General features: G+C 34.6%; 2 protein-coding genes across 2 annotated transcripts; both read right to left on the bottom strand.

The window, feature by feature from the left end:
• Window positions 1-8,437: 8,437 nt before the first annotated feature.
• Window positions 8,438-11,599, bottom strand: LOC130733620 (signal peptidase complex subunit 2-like). The gene is made up of 5 exons (XM_057585847.1): window positions 11,382-11,599; window positions 11,134-11,285; window positions 10,823-10,904; window positions 8,910-9,052; window positions 8,438-8,784 (listed from the first exon to the last, which is right to left on the bottom strand). The coding sequence occupies exons 1-5, from the start codon at window positions 11,460-11,462 to the stop codon at window positions 8,688-8,690; spliced, it is 555 nt and encodes a 184-aa protein (XP_057441830.1). The 5' UTR covers window positions 11,463-11,599; the 3' UTR covers window positions 8,438-8,687.
• Window positions 11,600-16,976: 5,377 nt separating this feature from the next.
• Window positions 16,977-22,043, bottom strand: LOC130733619 (uncharacterized). Its single transcript, XM_057585846.1, has 4 exons — window positions 21,454-22,043; window positions 21,248-21,363; window positions 18,803-19,046; window positions 16,977-18,642 (listed from the first exon to the last, which is right to left on the bottom strand). Exons 1-4 carry the CDS (start codon window positions 21,796-21,798, stop codon window positions 17,221-17,223), a joined length of 2,127 nt encoding a protein of 708 aa, XP_057441829.1. The 5' UTR covers window positions 21,799-22,043; the 3' UTR covers window positions 16,977-17,220.
• Window positions 22,044-22,627: the final 584 nt, after the last annotated feature.

The raw sequence follows: 22,627 nt of genomic DNA, 5'->3' as shown, positions 1-22,627 counted from the left end.
AGATTTACCTGTATTTGGCATAAGTTTTTCACTCGGATCCATGGGAGTACTAACCGGAGAACAACTTTCATGATTAAACTTCTTGAGTATTTTCTCAATGTAATGAGATTGCGTAATTACAATCCCTTTATTCTCCCGTTTAATCTTAATACCAAGAATAACGTCCGCTTCTCCCATATCCTTCATGGAGAACTTTGATGACAAGAAATTCTTTGTTTTATCAACTTGATTTTGGTCCGTGCCAAAGATCAACATGTCATCCACATATAGACAAATAATAACTCCTTTACCGGATGTATCAAATTTGCTATATACACATTTGTCAGCTTGGTTTAGAATAAAACCACTAGACAAAACAACCTCATCAAATTTTTGATGCCATTGCTTCGGAGCTTGTTTCAGCCCATACAACGACTTAACTAGCTTACACACCTTATGCTCATTACCAGGCATTACAAATCCTTCAGGTTGCTTCATATACACTTCTTCTTCCAAATCACCATTCAGGAATGCTGTTTTGACATCCATTTGATGGATCACTAGATTGTGAATAGCCGCTAAAGCAATCAACAATCTAATAGTAGTGATACGAGCAACTGGAGCATAGGTATCGAAGTAATCAATCCCTTCCTTCTGTCTAAAGCCTTGGATTACCAATCTAGCTTTAAACTTGTCAATTGTACCATCGACTTTCATCTTCTTTTTGAAGATCCATTTGCAACCCAATGGTTTACAACCTGGTGGTAAATCAGATAATACCCAAGTATTATTTTCCATGATAGAACTCATCTCTTCATCAATTGCTTCTTTCCAAAAAGCAGAATCTCGAGATTTCACAGCTTCATCATACGTTCTTGGATCCTCCTCTATACTATAGCAATAATAGTATTGATTATCAATCTGATCCTTTGATCCCTCAACTAAATATAATTGAAAATCAGAACCATAAGATTTAGGTTTTCTAGCTCTTTTGCTTTTCCGAGGTTCGAGTGTCTCACTTGGTACATCAGTTGAATGATCATCCTTTATAGGTTCATCCGACTTAGATATAAGGTCCTTTGGTCTAGGTATAGAAGAGAAACAATTCTCATCAAATATGGCATCTCTCGATTCTATAATCGTGTTAATAGAAATCGAGTCATTAGGTTCTATAACATAAAACCTGTAAGCCTTGGAATGCTCAGCATATCCAACAAATATGCAAGCTACACCCTTTTCACCCAAAGTTTTCCTTTTAGGGTCCGGGAGTCTAACCACGGCCCTGCAACCCCAAACACGTAGAAATGTCAAATTGGGTCGTTTCTTATACCAAAGTTCATATGGGGTAGTCTTGTTCCTTTTATTAGGAACCCTATTTAACAAATAGCAAGCCGTTAATATGGCTTCTCCCCAAAACCCTTCACTCAAACCAGAATAGGATAACATGGCATTCACCATTTCTTTAAGAACTCTATTCTTCCTTTCAGCCACACCATTTTGTTGAGGTGTATAAGGTGTCGTAGTCTCATGAATGATTCCTACGGATTGGAAGAATTCAGGATCATAATATTCACCACCTCTATCCGTACGTAATGTTTTAATCATCCCATTCTGTTGTAATTCAACTTCAGTTTTATAAACTCTAAATTTATCTAAGGCTTCATCTTTAGAATGCAACAAATAAACATAACAGAATCTAGATGCATCATCTATGAAAGTGACAAGATACTTTTTATGTCCTAATGATGGAGTAGCATGCAAATCACATAAATTGTTGTTCCTTTGTTGTCATCAATTTTGTAAAAAAAAAACAACCTGATGTCCTAGCCGATGTTGTGACATCTGCCTTGATGAAGGCCAGGACATCCGCCCCTGCTGGCATGCAAGTGGGTCCCTTGTGGTTATGCTTTATGGTATGATCTGTGCTTACTTGAAGGTCAAGTAACTGTGTGTTGGGAGCCAGTTGCGGGTTGTAATTGTTGAAGCAAATCTGTGATTAAAAAGATTTGTTTCTATTTTTACTTGTTGATCACTCATATCAGATCTTGAAAGATTCTCTGCTGATATGAGTTGGATCAAAGTGTTCTTCAGCCCAAATAAACCCTAGCCGCCTCTGCTGAAGTATATATATTGACAAAGACCTGAAGCTTGAGGTTTATCGAGAGAATTACCTTGAAGATCAAGTGTTCTTAAGAGTGTAAGTTGTTCTTTGTCTTTGTTAGTTGTGAACTCGTCTTGCTCACTGATTCTATAAAGTGAGACTGAGTTCTGTGTTGTGTTTGAGTGTCAAACAAACTCTGTGTTATTGTTGTTCACCAATCACTGTGGCAGTGATTGAGGAAAAGTGAGAGGGGCTCTCATACTTAGGCTGTGGTTCTAAGTAGAATACCACTGGGTAGAATAGGTTAAGAACAATGAACTTGATGTGTTCATGTGGGTCTGTAATACCTAGTTCTTGAGATAGTGGAATTCCTTTTCATTGGGCGAAAGCTAACCAGACGTAGGTGTAGTTTCACCGAACTGGGTTAACAACTTCCTGTGTCTTGTTTCCTTTTAGTTGTTTGTTGTTTCGTGTTCAGGTCTTTTAGTTGTATGATGTTCTAATCGATTGTCCCAGCATCGTGCAGGACATTTGTTCTAAGGGATCTAGAATTTCATAAATCACTATGTATCAATTCAAGTATGACAGATTTCCTTGTTATGCTTTTAAAAGGTTGCCTAGTAATCTTTGTTAACATGCAAGTTTTACACTTTTCTACATTTCCATCAAAAACAGGGATTAAATCATCTTTAGACATTTCAAGCATTCTTTTATAATGTACATGTCCTAGATGAGCATGCCATAAAGATGAATTGGTAACATTCAAAGAAGACATAAATATAGAACCAGAATCTTTAGGAACACCGTTCAAATTCATCATAAACATTCCATTATTATAATATCCAAATCCTACAAACACACCAGACTTCGATAAAACATATTTATCGGATTCATACACTTGCTTGTATCCAAGCTTATTCAATACAGGACCAGAAACTAAGTTCTTACGTAATTTAGGAACATACAAAACATTAAACAAAGTAATAGTTTTTCCAGAACTGAATTCTAACATCACGCTTCCTTTGCCTTCAACAGGATCAAAGTGATGATCTCCCATGTAGAGGACAGATCCATCTTCCACTGGAACAAAAGTCTTGAACCAGAAACGATCCTTGCAAACATGTGTTGTGGCGCCAGAATCAATCCACCACGCAATAGCATCATCCTGCACATAAAATGCTTCAGAAATTAATGAAACTGAATGTTTAATCAAAATATTCAAGTTATGAATTGATTTCTGACCTTGTTCTTGGGATTGGTCCTTAGACCCCTTTCCCGAACCACTTGCATTCGCGTTATCATGCTGCTTTCCAGAACGGCAATCCCTCTTGAAGTGGCCTGTCTTACCACACTTCCAGCATTCTAGTTTCGGTTTCTTGTTTGAACCGAAACTTCCTTTGTTGTTCTTGAAAGCACGCTTCTTTCCTTTGTTTTTGTTATTATTGTTCTTACTACCCTCCTCGATCATATTAACCGAGGGACCAGCAACTTCTTTTCCTTTTCCCTTGTCACTCTCCTGCGCTCTTAGAGATTCTTCTATGCGCAAGTGACTTCCAAGTTGGACCAAAGACATGTCGTCTTTTCCATGCTTCAAATTGTGTTTGAAATCCTTCCATGAAGGGGGCAACTTGTCTATGATACTTGAGACAGATATTGTTTCATCCATCTTCAATCTGTGCAGTGTGAATTGTCCAAGAATTCGTAGAAGTTCATTGTATTGTTCCATGACAGACCTTGATTCAACCATTTTGTAATTGTTGAAATCAGTCACCAAGAACTTCTTACTGGATGAGTCCTCTGCCATGTACTTGGCTTCAAGACAATCCCACAATTCCTTTGCAGATTCCACATTTTGATAAATATCGAATAAAGGATCAGACATACCGTTAAGAATGTGTCCTCTGCATATGTAGTCGTCATTCTCCCACTTTGATCTGCTTCTTATATTTTCAACAGTTTCTTCCTCCAGAAGTTCAGGAATCGGTGTAGACAGGACGTATACCACCTTCAATGTTGTCAACAAGAAGTGCATCTTCCTCTGCCAACGCCTGAAGTCTTGTCCTTGAAACTTGTCCAATTTCCCGAACTTAGTAGTCATCTCCTTGACAGCGCCTTCTCCAGCCATGATTATCAGAAAATAATTTGTTCGTTTGTTAGAAATCTGGTTGTGATAATCCTGGATAAAGTCAAGAATCGTGAGCGTCCACTTTCCGAACAAATTATTTCGACCCTATAATTGCCTGGGTTCACGAAATCTTTGTTGGGATAATACTTGACAAGAGAACAGATAACGAAAAATAGAGATATTCTGTTTCTGGTTTTCTGTATCAATTCCTTAGGCTGCAAGTAATCTTATATAAGAGGTTGCACGAATGATCACAACTGTTCGAAAATAAGTCACAATTTTTCAAACAATTTCAAACTAGGGTCACAACCGTTCAGAAAAGCCAGGGGCTCCGCCCCTTGGACCCCGGTTCGTATTCGCAGCCAATTATGCGTTGGCTCACCGAGCGTGCACTCCGCACTAACCTGACTCGATTCCGAACCTAACGCATAATTGCATCAGCCTATAGTAGATCACATTACTACTAAAATACATTGATGATTCTAAAATCACCAACATGTTGCAATTTACCTATAACGTTAGAAGATCTATCCCAATCGGTTGATCTGTCTAAAGAGGATTTTGTCAAATTTTATCACCTATTTTTATTACCAAGAGAAAGCAATACTTGACTTTAAAGAACATAAACATCAAATTGTTCATATTAATATAGTTACAAGATTTGCTTATAAAAAAATAATAGTTGTAGATTTGATATCCAATATTTAAAACTTCGATTATAGCAACCTAATAAAATAGTTAGCAATGAATTGTCATAACAGTGATACATAGACCCATTATACCCGGTTTTTGTTTAGACACCATATATGCTCCATGAGGTATGTTCGAGTTAGGTATGAATTAGGTTTTTTTATAGAAGAAATGGTACTCGAAGAGGTATGTCGACAAACTGGGCAGGGTGTCAATGGCATACTGAAAATTTTCGGTGGAGGAGGATTGTCTTCTATATTAAATTGTGGAAACCAGCAAATGCCCACTTGAGTAGCATGATGGAGCGTCACAAGATCTCTTTGAGTAGAAACGTCCACTAACTTGAGATTTTTGTCCGCAATGGATTCGAAGCTCAAACCCGAGTTCTGATAGCTAGATGTTTCAACCTATATTAGCTGAATTACGTCATTTAATTTATAAAATTACAATCAAAACTATTTGTTTTAAAATTAAAATTATGGCTTGGCTTATTGACAATTAAGTTAAGAGTGTGTATGGTCAATCTTTTCAGCTAACTTCTATAATTTCAACTAACTCTATTCAAGTATCCTATAAATTCATTTGACAAAATAAGAGTTGCTTGCTTAATTAATTTATTTACTTAGCTTCTAACATTTATTTTTAAAAAATGAAATGGTGAAAGGTACGGAAGTGTCTTGACATGAAAATCAATGGATACTCTTGATCTAGACAAAACAAAAATGATTTTTAAGTTTATCAGTATTTAAAAAAAAAACTTAATAGCACTTTTGGTCTCTCACTTATTACGATTTGGAAGTTCTGGTCCCTCATGAAATCTGTTAGCCTACAACATCCCTCACGTTTACTAATTATTGCAGTTTTGGTTTTCCGTCAACATTCCATCCAATTTTTGACGGTTTTTGATTAAAAAATTAATTAAAAAAACTAGAAACCATAAAATTGTTAATTAGAAAACATAAATTTTATTCAAACCTTATTTTTAATTGATTTTTTAATTAAAACTCTTTAAATGTTTGATGAAAGTTTACAAAAAATCAAAACTGCAACAGTTAGTAAACGTGAGGGACGTTGTAGGCTAATAAATTTCTTGAGGGACAAAATCTGTCAAATCATAATAAGTGAGTGATCAAAAATGCTATTAAGCCAAAAAAAAATTGATTGTTCTGCTTTTTTGGATGAGTCTCTGTTTGTAGGTGTTGGGCTGCTTGATGGGTTCCCTTGCCGGTTGAACTTATTACGATATTTTAATTTTAATGGAGATCTTTTTAGAGTGGTAGATGCTTGAGGGTTTGCTAGGTATTTTTGCTTGTGGGACTTTAGAGGTAACTTTGGGATTTTTTTACTATAGTGGCTAGATTTCGTCAGGTTTTATGTTGATTAGGTTATTGTTATTGTACTCATGTTGAGATATTGCTTTCGGAAAAGAAAAAAAACAAATGCCAAGCATAACCATTAAATAATTATAATTATCTACATACAATTCTAGATTTGTAAGATTATATTTGTATGCATATAAAGGTTTATCACCCATTTCTTATGCCTAATAGATCCAATCTCCAACAACTGGATGATGACTTTTCACAGGGACAAATAGCTCTCTAATGACCAAGTGGTTCTCCACTTAGACGACACCAAGGTGCAATTATTGTATAATATGTTCCAATTGTCTTTAACTTGATTAAGACATTTTAACTTGTACATCCGTCTTACGTTGTGGAGGGGTCTACTATTCTTTTGTCTATATACATCATGCACTCACAGTTTATGCTCGAACATCATTTTCCTAAGGGGAAAACCTGGTATTCTAGGGCCCGAGACTTGAGAGAAAATGGTGATAATGCCTCATCTTACCTCACCACTTTCAAATGGAATCTTGAAATTTCCCCATACCGGACAAACATTTAGGTGTTCGCTCTCGTGCGATGCCCAATGGATGGCAATGTAAGCTTGACCCACCGATCCAACCAGTAAGAGGTGAGACGAGTCACACAATCCAACTTGTGAACCTACTTAACACATCAATCCAGCATGCCAACCCACCAGGCGCACCAGCTCACGACTTAGCGAATCAACCACGGGCCTACTTAACTTATTTAAAAAAAAATGTATTTAAAAATATTTTTTAAGTGTTTTGGACGAATTTCAGTATACCAATTCATGAACCAACCCACCAAATCATAAAAATATATTTATTTAATGCTTTTACATCATATTCATTATTATTATTTTCAAATAATTACTCACGAGCCGACTCACTACTAAAGGGAGCAAATTGATGTTTACAACTCATTCTCAAACAAATGGGCCAGGCAACTTGGCCCGCATTACCACTCTGCCGCCGATGGAGTTTTGTTTGCCACAAAAACTTGTGATTATGCTTCATTCTTTTTTGTCTCCATAAGTTCTTTTGTCATTTATATGTCACCCCAGCAGAAAACAGGTTAGTTCTCAAGCAGGGTTTTAATAATTGATAACATTGTTAATATACAGTCATTTCTACTGCATTTTAGAGAAGACAAGTGTAATGTTTTATAAAAAGAAAGAAAAAAATCATAATATCCCTCCCCAATAGAACAGCTGACATTAATTTTTCAAGATATATCATGACCAGAAAATTAAATTCCTCTCCAACAAGCAGAAATTTAAGAAATCAAATTCAGGAATATGCTAATGAGATTCTGTTTTACTTGATGATCACATGTAGGCTTCAGAAACTGTGTAACAAAGCTTAATATTGTTATTGATTGTATCGGGCTTGAAGCAGTCATTGGACTTAATTCTAAATCACAAGCCTTGAAACCTTTAACCTATCAAGGGGTTTCTATTGGTATCATCTTAGAACACTCTTCTCTCACATAAAAATATCTTCTGGAAATGACTGGGCCGGAAGCGAGTGGATGGAGCAGGCAGAGTTTTCAGTGGTACCAAAATAAACCCCACCTATCAGGTGACACCATAGACATGGTCAATCTGAGGTATCTATGGCGGGATATGCCACCCACTTATATTGTTCCATTACCGGCTCCAACTATCAGAGACACAATTGCTCACACTCACCACCACAGGCCACGAATGGCCCAGCAACATGATAACTCCAAAAAATAAGGACGCCTGGTGGGTTTCTAGGGACCATTGGCAATTCAAAATATAAAGAAGAAAATTGACAATGAAGGAAGGAATTAAGACAAAGCAAAGTTAGATTTTTTTGGGTGCCCACCGTGATCTTGAGGTAGAGTAGACTTTCCCCAGTCACACCAACTAAGAACTCGTAATGGCATAATCCAAATCATTAGAGGAGCCAACAACGCCAAAGTATTGGAAAATCATCAAATTTATAACCCTAAGTTCGAGATCACTATTCGAAAAAATTTGAGAACGACATTATCGCTTTCTTGATGATTCATGCTGCTAAATCTTCTTCCTCCTAAGAAGTTTCGGCATTATAGACAACTAGTTACAGAAATGTTAATGTTTCCCACATTCATGGGAATGTTGAATTTCCCCTTGGTAAGATTCCAGGGAAGCTTAAAAGAATCTCATACCAAACACCTCTAAAAGAATTTATTTTTCTATAAAAAAAAAGTATATGAGTAAATGAAAATAGAGGTTCGGCCTTTTCAATAGCATAAACTGAAGAAAAACAGGAATTACTTGTGTTCTAATGCTAGTGAAAGGTTGATTTACTCACTTCCATTTTAAACTTTAGAAATTGGATAGAAATAAAGTCCATATCCAGATATATGTTTCTCCTCCAAAATGTCATTGGCAGAACCAAGATAAGTCTTCACATCACTTACTCTTCTTTGGTTCTTTCGTATATTGAGCTATCAGAGCTTCAACATCCTTCCAAAAGAGGCCCTCAACTAAGACTCCATCCTTGGTGAACCTGCAATCCAAACATAAATAGACATGCATTTTAAACTTCAAAAAGCAGTGCAACAGATTCACATGTGCAGTGCCACTGCAGGCATGCATAAAGAATAGGGGTTGGATGCGGAGAGAGATAGGTACCACTGAGTAACACTTTTAGTTAAATGCTTAGGCTCATTTGCAGAAATTGATTTTGGATCAGCACTTGCTATGGTAAGTGTGTACATGTCAGAAAACCTAGGCAGTTTGGAGGAAACTACCAAACCAGTACTGGTAAAGGATCCCTGTAAGCATGAAATAAAATCGAAGTTAGAATATGTGATAATAATCCTAACTTATATGCATGTCAAATGCCATTACTTGGTTTGATACTACAGATCATAGGCAAACCTTAACTTATTGAAGTAAAAGACATTGTCGTACAGTTACTACAAAGATAAAAACATAAAATATCTACAGTCTATACCCTTGGTCCATGGAAACCCTGTAAGTATAATGAATCATGAGGCTATGTTTGGATATCTGATGGTTAGCACACACTTTAAGATAAAAAGTGAATGAAACTCTTCTTATGGAGTGGGGTGAAAGTCCATTCGTGTTTCACTCAACTCAACTGATATTCAAACACACACTTACCCCCTAAAAATCATCTATGAAAAATGAAGCAACATCCAATGAACACTGGAAGCAACTAAAACCCTAGAGAACATAAGCACCTTTGGATCAACTCAAATTCCAGATGAAAATGCATGAAAATTAGAAAAAAACAAAAATATAGGCAATAGTCTACAATATAATCATACCAGTACATAATAAGAAGTTCAACTCAATCATTTCATAACACAATATCAAATAAATATTGTTTACCAAACTGAGATTAGTTTAAGCTGTCAGTCAACTTCATGTATGCTTTAATGCACAGGTGATCTGCTTCATGTTTACAATGACTACTAAGCTAGCACAGTCATGTTCAGATTAACATATGTATCCTTAGGCCCATGCCAATGCCATGTCAACATTGTAACAGAACTAACTCAAAGGGTCCATTTCTTTTAGATTTTGATAGAATTGATTTGGAAATAATAGATGTAAAGAAGAATTGGTTTTGAAAGAATTGAGATGACAAAAATTGAGTAGTGTTCGGAAATAATAGTCTAAAAGTGAGTTTAGAAAAACAGATTTTTCTTTAGATGATAAAGTAGAAGCATCTTTTAAGTATAAACGAAAGTAGTGTGGTGGGCCCTACACCTAGAATCAATTCTGCTCAATGCAAAATCAAATTTTCTACCATGAAATTTATCGAAACACACTCTTCACAAACACACATTTTATTTTTATGAATGCCAATCCCGTTTGCATTTCCTGGAATGTTGACTAAACAAGCACTACGATACAATCTTAATCCAACAGAAGAAAGAAAAAACAGTAATCCAGAGAGTAGACAAAGAAAAATGGTATGATTATTGTAGAAATCATAGAAAATGCAGTAGGGAAACCGGCTACTCCCCAAAGCCAAACACCTACATATAATTAGTGCTCTCTATTCATGCTAAGAGAATGATTCTTTTTTATACCTCTCATTTCACTACCCATTCACCTATATGGACACGCAATCCTCACCACTTCACCACTAACATCCCACTCCCCACTTTCTCCCAACTCCAGCTCATCCTCCTTGGCAACCCTTTTCCCAGTTTCTCCAGGTGTATACCATCCACTCTTTAAGCCAATAAGACAACTGCTGAACCGAATCATTTTAAACCGCCTCTGAGGTCTATTAAAAGTTAAAACCCTAACCCCTCTATAACCTTTATAAATTGAAATCAGTCAGTCATAAAACATAGCCACATATTTAAACAGAGCACATTAAGCACTATGAAAGTAGTGAGTAGCATAGTAATACAGAAAAAATTCAAAGGTGATCTACAATTGCTGAGATATAGGAAGATCAGTCATTCAAAGCAAAGTAATTGTAACAATGCATCTATTATTCATATAGGAATTCAACCCTAGCATTAAAAACAGGCACCTTAGCTAAGTTCAGAGCAACTTACAGCAGGAGGATAAGTAAACAGAATGGCATTTTTCTCCTTAGTGTATATGATCAGCTGCAACACCCCATTGAAGATCACATACGTATGCAAGAGTTAAGGATCAAACAGCACTGAACCAGAACAAATCAAAATTAAAAAACAACAGCAATTCCCAATTCCTTTCTCACACAAACCATCAAATCCATCTAACAATGAAACTTAACAACTTTCAATCTGAATAACTCCTGCATACAAACCCAATTTCCCCCTACATGGAGCAATTTCATCAAATCAAAAGAAGCAAATAAATGGTGGAAATTGCAAAAGGATATAAGGCGATGCAGGCAAGGAGAAAATCCCGATTCTCAGGGAACTTCTTCTTGTAGAATTGAGCAAAGAGAGCAATGACAATGATGACAGTCCCAACCAAAAGCCTCACGTTGCTCAATCTCACATCTTCCACATACCCACGACTCGTTACAATCTACAAACCCAAAATTCAGATCCAAAACTCGATTCAAACATAAAATTAAAGGAAAATTGACCAAAATCGAAAATGGGGGTTAGGGTTTTGACAGACCTCAGAGACAGACTCGTCGAGGATGTGCTTGATGGAGTTGTGATCGAGGAGATTGGCTTTCTTTAGAGATTTGGACGCCATTAGAACTCTGAGTCTGAGACTACTTGGATTGACCAAATTGAGAAGAAGCAACGCGATTCAATTGAACCTGAACGCTGTGTAATGCTGCAATGTAATGTAGCAGTTACTAGCTAGCTGCTGCACCTCACTGAATAAAACCTCCGGTCAGTGCGTAATGCGCACTGTTTCTTGTCTCCACGTGTTATTACATTCATTCCATTTTTTTACATTGGATTGGATGAGGCTGAAAATGAGTAATCATGTTTTAGAAAAATATTAATGAATTATAGAAGAAATTCTTACACTTGGAAAATAATTAATAATAATTTATTTTCTTAAATTTTACCTTAATATGAAATTTCCAACTCGCCACAATATGTAATTACTAGTGGAATTACCCGTGCCCTGCACGGGGTGACTTTTGTTATTTAAAATGTAAATTTTGTGTAGTATTATGTTTTTTATTTTTTAGTAAATATATCTTAACAATTGTTTTAATTATATGTTCTTAATAGTGAACATTGTGTATTAATCTACCATAAATTTTTACTTATTTAAATTTGGAAAAATTGAGATTTTTTAAATAAAAAAACTTAAAGTCACTTAAATTTTCAACTCAGATTCTTTTTTATAATTCACTTGAATTTTAAATTAAAAAGTTCTAAAATAAAATTTATGGGGGAGTATAATTTTTTTTAAATGAATAAAGATAGAATTTTTGTTTTTTTGAAAGGTAGAAGTTATAATATTGAGGTCGTGATTTTATTTTCTATGTAATTCAATGTTTAAATCTAAGATAGATTAACAACTAAATCCAGTTCCTACTCTAGTATGAAACGAATAAATTTTAGGGATTTATTTTACATACTTCATTGTAGTTTTTTAATTTTACAATTATCTTGTAAACTGATTCATTTAACAAATAATTGGTCAATGAGTACATTAACATCGTCTGTGTTTGAGTCAATGTGATAAAATGAGTAGGGTGAAAACCTGCTAGATGGGTATACGATTAGGCATGGGTAATTACCCAAAAAAATACTGGTTACCCAACCCACCCCATACATTATTAATTTATATATATATATATATATATATGACATAGTATTTTAACAAACATTAAGTATAGGCATTTGAGGGGGACTTGTTTTGTTTCGCCGTTCTGGTTTGGATTCTGTTGTTTTCCTTATTCATGAGAGGGTTGTTCTCATGAAGAGTTTTTTTCTCTAATAATATTTCATATTCAGTTTTTTAAAAAAAAAAAACTTAATTGAAGTTATAATTTTCTACTATTTTAAAAAAATAAAATTTTTTTTTAATCATAAAAAATAATTGAATAAGTATTGTTATCATATTATATATATTGTTACCCAAAAGTCTTGTATCTATTGTTTTCTTAAAGTAATATTGTATATATTGTTGCTAATATACTCAACTTTTTATGAAATATGTAAATTATTAACCTACAACCTTACTTAAGACTATAACAAAAGAATTTAAATTACAAATTTCTCACTTCCTCTTTTTTAAAAAATCTATATACGCGGGTATAGAGACGGTATAGGTAGTTTTTGAAAGCACGGATACGGGGATGAGTACTATAATATCCTACCCATTGCCTTCTCTGTGCAGTGTACACCTCAAGATTCACTTCCGTTGGAATTCAATCATTAAGGTAAATATATAGTTTTCAAATTAAGGAATCACAAGAAGGTTAAATTATATTACTTACTCTAGAGCATCCAAATCAACAACAATATAGTTGACTTTTGTGTCTTATTTTTTGAAATCTAAAGTTCACCTTTAGTTACGACAAAACACATGACATCTGCATCAAAATATTGAAGATGGTGGTGATCTTTATTTTTTTTTTTTCATTGAAAGAAATTAGAAATATGTCTGAATTATACCGATCAATTTCTCATCTTCTATGAGTTGTCCAGACATAAAAAGAAAAGGTGTGAAGTTAACCCATCAAAGGGAATTTGTAAACTTTTTATTAGTTTCACTGCGGTGGTCAGCTTAAAGTACAACCTGCATGGATGAGTGCAAAGTTTATATTTGTACGAATTGATAGAGACGTTGATCAGGGCAATCTCGTAGCACAACCCCTCTTTTAAGGTTGACTTGAATTTCGCAACGTGGTTACATTAGACCGTGCACTGAATTTTGTCACCCTAAAAAATGTTGTAGATACGGTAAAACTTTTTACGAAGATTTTTCACCGTATTTTTTTGAACAAAACGTGGACATACTCATATCTTGTTACACATTATATTTTTTTCGCGCAAATAAGGAAAAAAAATAATTAAAATTACTAAAGAACATTCGATTCATTATATAAGTTTTTTTATAAGTTTTATGCTTTTATAGAAGTTTTTTGTATATACATTAAATCAGTATTTTTAATTTTTAATACATGTTAAATTATTAATATTTGATTCATTATTAATTTGCTAATAGTTTCTCATCATTGTTTGTATTTATAATAACAATAGGAAAATGCTTAATAGGCCGAGCATATTGTATACGAAACATAAGAATGGCGTGGCATGACATGTCTGTGTTAAAAAACTAATAAAAATAAAGCATAAAGGAAAAAAAATCCAGGATGATTAACACCAAAATGGTTAATAAATAAATAAAACGCACATGCAAAAATAATCAAATTGTTAATTTCAAAGAGAAATCAATATGTAACAACAAAATGAAAACCCCAACTCTAATAAAACTCAAATCAAATCACAGGAAAAAAATATCAGAATAAATAAACAAAAAATAATAAATAATTTACAAAAATTATTTATATCTAAATACTTTTCTTATTTTTGAATAAAATCTCACGTGACTAATACTGTTAGCTCTTTCCCCTTTTTTGTCTTCAGCCCTTCGCTCATACCTATGGTAACCACTGCCTACCAAGGATGATGGAGGAAAAAAAATCCACTTTATCAATCTAAGTAGAGAAATTGAAGGATTTCGGTATTTCCCCTTCATGATTTAAAAAAGGGGTGGAACAATATATAATGGTGAATCAAAAATGGAAGAATGAGTAAATAAGGGGAGCATGAAACATGAAATTGACCATTGGACACAACAAATAAAAAAGAGTGAATAATAGGATAACACAACCAATAATAAACTTACGATATTGCGATCAAACAGTGGCGGTGGAGAATTATAAAATAAAAATGGAAATAAAACCCTGAAAACAATAAATCAAAATAAGATAAGCACGATGTCACAAAGAACAGGTGAAAGAGAATGCTATAGACTAAAGAAATAATGTGAAAAATGTCTCGAAAAAAGCAAATGAATTCTAACCAATGCGCAAGTATTTATAGTAAAATTAATTATTTTTGGATTAAGATAAAAATCATTACCTTACACATGATTGACAAATTATTTTTCTATAGAGTTGTTCCAGATGAAAGAAAAATTGAAGGTGAAAGTTCCTTAGTATGAAATCGAATAATGAAATGAGAAATAGAAAAATGAAAGGGAGGAAAGAGGAGTATGGGAAATATGGAAAAATGTTGAAAATACTTAACATGGAGTAGGCGCATGGAGGAAAAAAAGATGAGTTTTTTTCATAAGAAATTCCAAAGATGGGAGGAAGAAGTATATGATGAAAAAAAAATGAAAGAAAATGAAAGTCCTTGCCTTATTGTCAAGGAGGTACGCAGGAAATGGTGCTGAAATTGTTGCCAATGAAAATAAGGAAATATATTTATTAACCTTCTCTAATCTAATTAAGTTTTTCGTTATTTATTACAAATTATATTATTGTTCAAAAAATCATCAATTCTTGAGCATCAATGTTTTTAAAATTTGAATTTCAAAAAGATAATTAATTATATTCTTTAATTTAAGGAAATGATTAAAGTCATTAATTTCAATTATAATAAATAAAATTTTAGTAAAGATGAGTAGAATAAATATAAATATGAAATATTTATTCTATTGGAAAATTTTCGATAACTTCAAAACAAAAATGATGCTGAAAATTTAAAAAAACCAATATTTATTTGATTTTCGAATATTCATTTGCTCATCATACTCATTTTATAATCAGTATAAATTTGTACTAATTTACTAACAACTAACTTTTACCTATAAAAAAAATATATCAATTAGATTTTAAACAATTACTATAATCAAGGAAATTCGAATTTATTAAATAATTTAATTTATCTTTTAAAATCATTTTAACCACGATATCAACGAAAAATAAGTAAAAAATATTTTAGAAAAATAAAAAATAAAAAATCCAATTTTTTTGGTACATCGAAAAGATAAATTACACCCTTCAGGGATCGGTCCAATATTTATTTTTATTTGAAATAATTAAAATATTTATTATAAGTATTTACTATATTATTAATTAAAATAAAAATGATTCCATTTATTTTTATGAATCATATTTTCAACTTTGTAATATAATATTTTTTTGATACTCGATACATCTTAAAAAAGAATATAAGCGAAAATAAAAAATAAAATTTAGTTTTAATTAGAATTGATTACTTTCGAATATTTTAAATCTAATAATAAGGAATTTTTAATAATGGATGAAATGAAATACAGTTAGAGATGTTCATGTTGTTATCATTTTTTCAAAAATTTGGAGGAGATGAAAATAATATGATTTTGAAGTAATATTCTTTTTTTAGAAAAATAACCAATATCCTGACCTTGATAATTTTCATAAGTAATAAGTAATACTGATGTTATTTTCAAAAAAAAAAGTAATACTGATGTTTTATTCTTAAAATTTTTTTTACTTGTAAGTGTAACAAAAAATAAAATAACTGAAGTTATCGGTTTGAATTATTTTTTACGTTTCTATTTTTATAAACTTTTTTTCAAAATTATTAATTTAGTGTGTATGTAGTCATAGGTATTATTGAACATAGCAATTAATGTGGCCAAAAAAAGTGGAAATGAGTTTTTTGTTTTGGAGGGAAAATGAATTAGTTAGGAGGGGACATGTGGCATAGGTCTTCTAGAAGAAAACCTTATTTTCATATATATATAGATTACAATTTAACATCCATTGGTTTCAGGAATAATAAAAGAAAGTAGTAACTATAATTTAAACAAAAAAATAAAACTTACTTAATAAAATTCCATATTATTATATTTATAAACTATTCTAATTTTAATTTTTCAAGTTACTTTACATATTGAGAAAATATAATGAAAATAATTTATATCACGAGTTATTATTTTTTTGCGTATTGGAATTTAAACAGCAACAAAACAAAACACAAAGACTAATCACACCTCATTACTGAACAATCTCATGAGGAGGGGAATTCCAAGTGGAAAAACCTCTTCTAGTCCTAAAGTCCTAAGACCCCAACTTAATTTGTATCTGATAGAAGTTGTACAGTTTGAAAATAACAATAAAATTACATCGTCTATAATTATCCACCTTTCCAGCCATTTGTGTATGACTATGCGTTTTGAATTATTCAAAGCCAAGTACATTACAAATCGCGTCAAAAAGAAATAAAAAACACATTGCAAATCTAGAGAGCAATTCACGATTTATCACATTGCAAATTACTTATTCATTTGGATAAGCACATTGCAAATTACTGAACAATTGATGAACAAAAAATCAAAGGTTACTACGAGGGATCAAGGCCCAAGAATGCGAAAGTCGCACTTTAAAACATTCAAAAGAGCTTACAGGCTACAGCACATATCTACATTTTTTCTGGACAAAAGAGATCTACAGCAAAAAGAAAAACATTAACTGCATTCATCACTATTAGTGGTACTTGGAATTAAAGGAAGGCCCGCCCTCGTCATCCGTAAGGGCACCATCTGAATCATTGGGATTCATGAATGTTCCCATAATCCCGTAGTTGCCACATACCTCCGAATCACCTTCATTGTCCCCATTGGATATCTGTGATACAAATCCCATGGCAGCAATGCTGTTTGCAATAACATTGATATCCCTGGTTCCTGTGTAAAGACCACGGCTGCCGGTAACAAGTACATTCCGATTGTCATCTGGACTAGTTAAGATTGCAGGCAAAGGATCCATCACCGCCCCCTGGCTTGAACCGCTAAGCAGCATCCTTAGTGTCTCTCGTGCACCCTTTACCACAGCATCAGATTCAGGAATCAATGGGTTCACAAGCTTGGGATGCAATGGTGGAATGCTAGTTGACATCGCAGGGCCACCAGCACTCACGAGATAGCCCTGGCCTGAAGAACACACATCAATAACTGGGACGTGTACAATTGGATCACACATTAATGGAGTGAAAGTGGGAATCTGCTGCGAAGTTGGCAATGACATTCTGACCAATGGATCACACATTAATTGTGTGAAAGTGGGAATCTGCTGCGAAGTTGGCAAAGACATTCTGACCAATGGATCGGGGAGAAATGGAGGGAAGTCCGGGAGAAATGGAGGAAAGTCCATAGAGGTACTAAGATTAAGAGGCTGCACTGGTTCCAACAGCCTAGCTGAGACAGTGTTGGGTAATAAAGAGGCACCTGAGGGCAGAGGCAGTGATTCAGCAGATGAGTGGGAAGATTGTGGAAGTGCTGAAATGGATGGAAGTGCAGAAATCTCAGGCGGACACCAACAATAGTAGGGAGAAAAAAGAGGTGACACCAGGGCAGGAAATTTCCCACCCGACCCAAGACTTGAAGGAACCGTAAGATTTCCATGTGATCCCAGAAAACCTGAAGAAAAGGTAAGAGATTTAGCAACTTCTGCAGATTTGTCCAGATCAGAAGCTGAAGACAAATTCAACATGTATGCTGAATCATTTGCCAAGTTGTCAATTGCTGGCTGATAACTGTCACCACGGCGCTTAATCTTCTCCCGGGCAGCAATCCTGTGGGAAGAGGAATTTCTTTGGGGAATTTCTTTGAAAGAACTTGATCTTGGACTAAGAATGCTCTGGTAAAGCATTGTATCTCCCTTTGTTGTCTGACCTCCAATTTGTCGAGATCGGGGAAATTTTGATGAAGTTTGGGAATTATCAAAAGCAACATTGTAGCAAGCTGTGGAATTAGCAGACGTTGAAGCACAAACTGAACTATCATGACTACTGCCTCCTGATGATCCCACAAGAAAAGCTCGAAGCTGAGTGGCAAAGCAATCAAGCCGTGACTTGCTAATGCCACTCAACTCAGCAACGGATGGTTTCCTCTTGAGCAAATCCTTCATCTGATTTATTGGAAAATGAGTTTGAAGAAAAAGTTAATCAGTGCCTGAATCTATATTAAAATATCACCAAAACAGTAAGAACTAGGAGGGATGCAGAATAGTTTTCAAATTACATCACATGCCCTGTTAAAAGTTAAGCAAGAAGAATACCAAAAATTACCTTTTCAAGTAATTCAATACCCAAAAGCTTGGACTTCTCTGAGCACCAATAGAAAAATGTTCTGCTATCTGGGCTCCTTATAACGAAGGATCGGCCTGAGCTGTCAGTTGGGATTCCATCAACCACAACAGCAGAGCATTGCAATTTGCTGGTAAGGGTGAATAATCTCTCGGTTTTACCATCATCCCCAATGAATGAGAGGCGAAGATCAGAACTTGGTAGTAGTACAAGTGTCAGGCTACCCCTGTGAACAAGTCAAGATGTGAGATGATTCCGCCTATAAAAGGACAATTGAGAAGACAATTAACAATAAGACTAATAAAGTATCAGATTAGTACCATTAAATTGTCATGAGGTCAGAATTTGAAAATTTAACCCAAAAATAACAAATTCATCTTCCAACTAACCACAAGGTTCAGTGGTAACAGTTAAAACAAAAAACACTACCAAAAATCAATAACACAAGAACAAACTATATTTATTTTTGGCACTGCAAAAATAAAATGCCACTCTGAGCATTTCCTAGTGTGTTTCTAAATCAGTCATTCAAACCAAATGATATCATCAAAGTAGTTCTTGTACCCGTTTGGATCCAAATCAAAGAACACTTATTGGAACTTATATAGTGCGTTTTCTAGTAGATAATCTACAACAAGCCCGTAGGCCGTATCCAAACGGGTTCCTTGTCAACACTATTTTCCGTTCAACACACATGCCTAAAATCAGGGTACAAAATTCAGACAAAGTTGAAAATCAAGGGTAAAAATTTCAGTGCATAAGTATTCCTAATTTGTTATATAATAATACTTGGCAGTTCAGGCATAGGGACCCAACCGCGAAACATAATTGATGACAAGAAGAAGACTCAGAATTACATCCATATTATTAAAGAAACCAGTCAACCTTTTAAGTTTAAACAACAAATAGAACCCTATATATACCATTCTAAATACAGAGAATATATATACCATTCTAAATACAGAGAATCTACATGAGAGAGTAAATCATCTTAACCACTTCCTACCAAATGTTTATGCTGCTTCAAGTTTAGTTTAGAACACACAATTAAAAATAGTCAATTACGAAATGAAATTCATATTAAACCTGTCTAATATACAGATTGTTGTCAGAAGACAATTCTTTGCCAGTGAACTTTATATTGATGCTTCTTTTTTCGTTTCAATTTTCCTTTCAGGGGGGGGGGGGGGATTTAAAAAAAAAACAACATATGATTGGCATATCAATAGAATCACATATAACATGCATTATCAAATAGACAGAAATATGCAAATAAGTAACATATTGACAAGTTGTGTGAGCCAGTCAATCAGTTTTTCCCTACATAAAAGCTTCAAACATATAGTTATCTGAAAAATCTGAATGGCGACAATATATATATAACAGGATCATGAAACTACCTTTACTTCCTCATAATTCAGAGATCATAATAGAATACTCCCAGTTACCTACAAGTCAAAAGACATTTTTACTTGGAAGAATGAACATATTACCATCAATAAACTAAACTACAGACTCTTAACTATTATGGATCGTTCTACAAACTGTACTTCTCAGTAAGATTATATTACAAGCATGTTAAGAAAAATAAACAACAACCAACCACAAAATAATTTCACTAATTGAGGCAGACATATAAGTGGAAGAATGGGAAGCAAAATTGCTAGAATAACTATTTTAGTTCACATACGGATGGTAAATGCTACTTAAATCTCAAGAGTTGCCATGTAGCAAAACAAAAGGTGAGTAACCGACTATACAAAAGCAAATAAATCAATTGCACAGTTATCAAAAAGCCACATAACAGCTACGAATAGAATTATGCACATATAAGTTATTTCAAATGTTCAGGAAAAGTTCTACAAGGGAATAAAAACTATTAATCTTAACTTCTGAAATTGAAAAGGAGTCAATAAAACTTCAAAATATACTCGAGATAGTGCTGCACAAGAATATTAATGGTTGCAGGACCAGTGGTATCCAGTTTAAATGAATCCATTAGACCCAAACCACATGTTTTTTGAAAATTAGACCAACCAATACGGCACGCACTACGGCACTAGTATGTCCAAGTAATAATATAGGTCAAGCCAAATAGTTATTGATCCCAAAAGATAGACCTATTTCAGACCAACTTTTTTCTTGGTATCTATGGTAAACCACACACTTACAGCACCCACAAAAGCTGGGCTGGCTAAAAGGAATCAGGAATGGTAGGGAAATTCATGTACATTTCGTACAAGTTTTTATCATAATGTGTGATCAAGGAACTCAAATAGGACAAAATATTGCTAATATTCCATGATATGTACTTAATAATTTAGGTGAACGAACACCACAATATGAACTATAGAAACAGTTGAAACGATTTGCCCCATCGAAGGGGGAACAACAGGTAGATTCTGAACAATGTTCCAATGACATTACCTGATATCAGTAGGGCAGAAGCGAGTGCCTTCATTGTGTATCTTCCCAACGCGAATCGAAACAAGAGGCACGCAGAAGCATCTTGCTAACATACCAACCTCCGATGGCTCAAAATGCTGCAAAGAAAACAAACAAGATTAAATCAAAACGAATTAGAGATTACAGAACGCAAAGATAGCGAAGGAACAATCACACAAAAGCCTCACCTGAGTCAATTGAGCCAACAACGGATCTTCAGCGACGCCGCAAGCAGTGTTCATCTTCAGCAAGGGTTTCAACCTCTCGTCAGCGCGACACGCTCCCACAACTTGCATATCAAGAGCCTGCAGCCACAGCAACAACCTATCCTCCCGATTCGTCTGCTGAATCAACAGATCGCTGTCGCCTTCGTCCACAAGAACATCCGTCAACCGCTCCGTCAGTCCAACCTCACTCCTCGAACCGCCGGATCCACCGTCGATAGATGAGGAATCGTCGAAGTCCTCACCATCCAAAGGATCCACCGGATCGACGCCGTGAAACAAATCTCGTTGTTCTCTCCGGTTCGCCATAACGATACTATAACTGTCCGAAAATTCAAATCCGAAATCCGAAACCCTAGCTCGTGTTGCAAGATCGGTAACGAATGCCTGAAATCTGAATCGAGAGATCGATCACACAACGAAGATTCAGAAGATTTTGAAGATGGTGAACGGAGTTAGAGAGAGAAAGAGAGAGAGGGTGAGCGGTTATAGAGAGAGAAAAAATATCTCTAAAACAGGTGGTGGCGGTGCCCGAAATGAAAGAGATGAGGTACGGTGAGTTTGTGGCTTAAATAGGAGGCGCGCCAGATTGACGTGGCGGACGTGAAATAGATTATAGAATGAGATTTGGGCGTGAGTTTGAGTTCCAGGCGCAGTGGTAGGTAGGGTCCTGATTACACGTCGGCTTATGGTGGGTCCTACTTGTGAACAAAGGTGGTGCCACGTTGGATTTTGGCCCACCCCTTCTCTTTGATTGATTATGTTTGAAAACGACAGCGGCCATTCAAGACGGTAATACTGATGGTGGGACAGGAAAAAGTTGGGTTAATTATCATTTTTGTTAAAAAAAAACTGTAAATATGGGGAAAAAAATTTGTTATTGGTGTCACTCCTAAAAACAAAAAAAAACTCCTACATTTATTCATGTTATCCTAAAATTTATAAAATTTGAAAAGATTTTTTTTCTCGCACTTTCGAATTGGATCATGTTTGCATTTTTAAAGTTTGTAATAGATACTTTAAAGTAAATTTAAAAGTGAAAACGTGAGTTTACCTGCGAACATAATTGATAAAACGAGCTAGGCGATAAAGAGTGCGGCGAGCAAAGAAAAACGACGTAGAGTGACGAAGATTAGTA

This window comes from Lotus japonicus, chromosome 1 (genome assembly GCF_012489685.1).
Source record: "Lotus japonicus ecotype B-129 chromosome 1, LjGifu_v1.2".
Classification (NCBI taxonomy): domain Eukaryota; kingdom Viridiplantae; phylum Streptophyta; class Magnoliopsida; order Fabales; family Fabaceae; genus Lotus; species Lotus japonicus.
Note: the sequence above shows the minus strand (reverse complement) of the source record. Positions and strands in the feature narration are given on the sequence as shown.

What these genes read in the sequence shown, in the direction of transcription:
- LOC130733620 (XM_057585847.1), bottom strand. Translation starts at nt 11,462, where the DNA reads ATGGCGTCCAAATCTCTAAAGAAAGCCAATCTCCTCGATCACAACTCC. An exon ending in TCGACGAGTCTGTCTCTGAG is followed by an intron (nt 11,286 to 11,381) that starts GTCTGTCAAAAC and finishes TTGGGTTTGTAG; the next exon opens with ATTGTAACGAGTCGTGGGTA. An exon ending in ACTAAAAGTGTTACTCAGTG is followed by an intron (nt 8,785 to 8,909) that starts GTACCTATCTCT and finishes TTTGGATTGCAG; the next exon opens with GTTCACCAAGGATGGAGTCT.
- LOC130733619 (XM_057585846.1), bottom strand. Translation starts at nt 21,798, where the DNA reads ATGGCGAACCGGAGAGAACAACGAGATTTGTTTCACGGCGTCGATCCG. An exon ending in TTCTGCCCTACTGATATCAG is followed by an intron (nt 19,047 to 21,247) that starts GTAATGTCATTG and finishes ACTTGTTCACAG; the next exon opens with GGGTAGCCTGACACTTGTAC. An exon ending in GTATTGAATTACTTGAAAAG is followed by an intron (nt 18,643 to 18,802) that starts GTAATTTTTGGT and finishes CCAATAAATCAG; the next exon opens with ATGAAGGATTTGCTCAAGAG.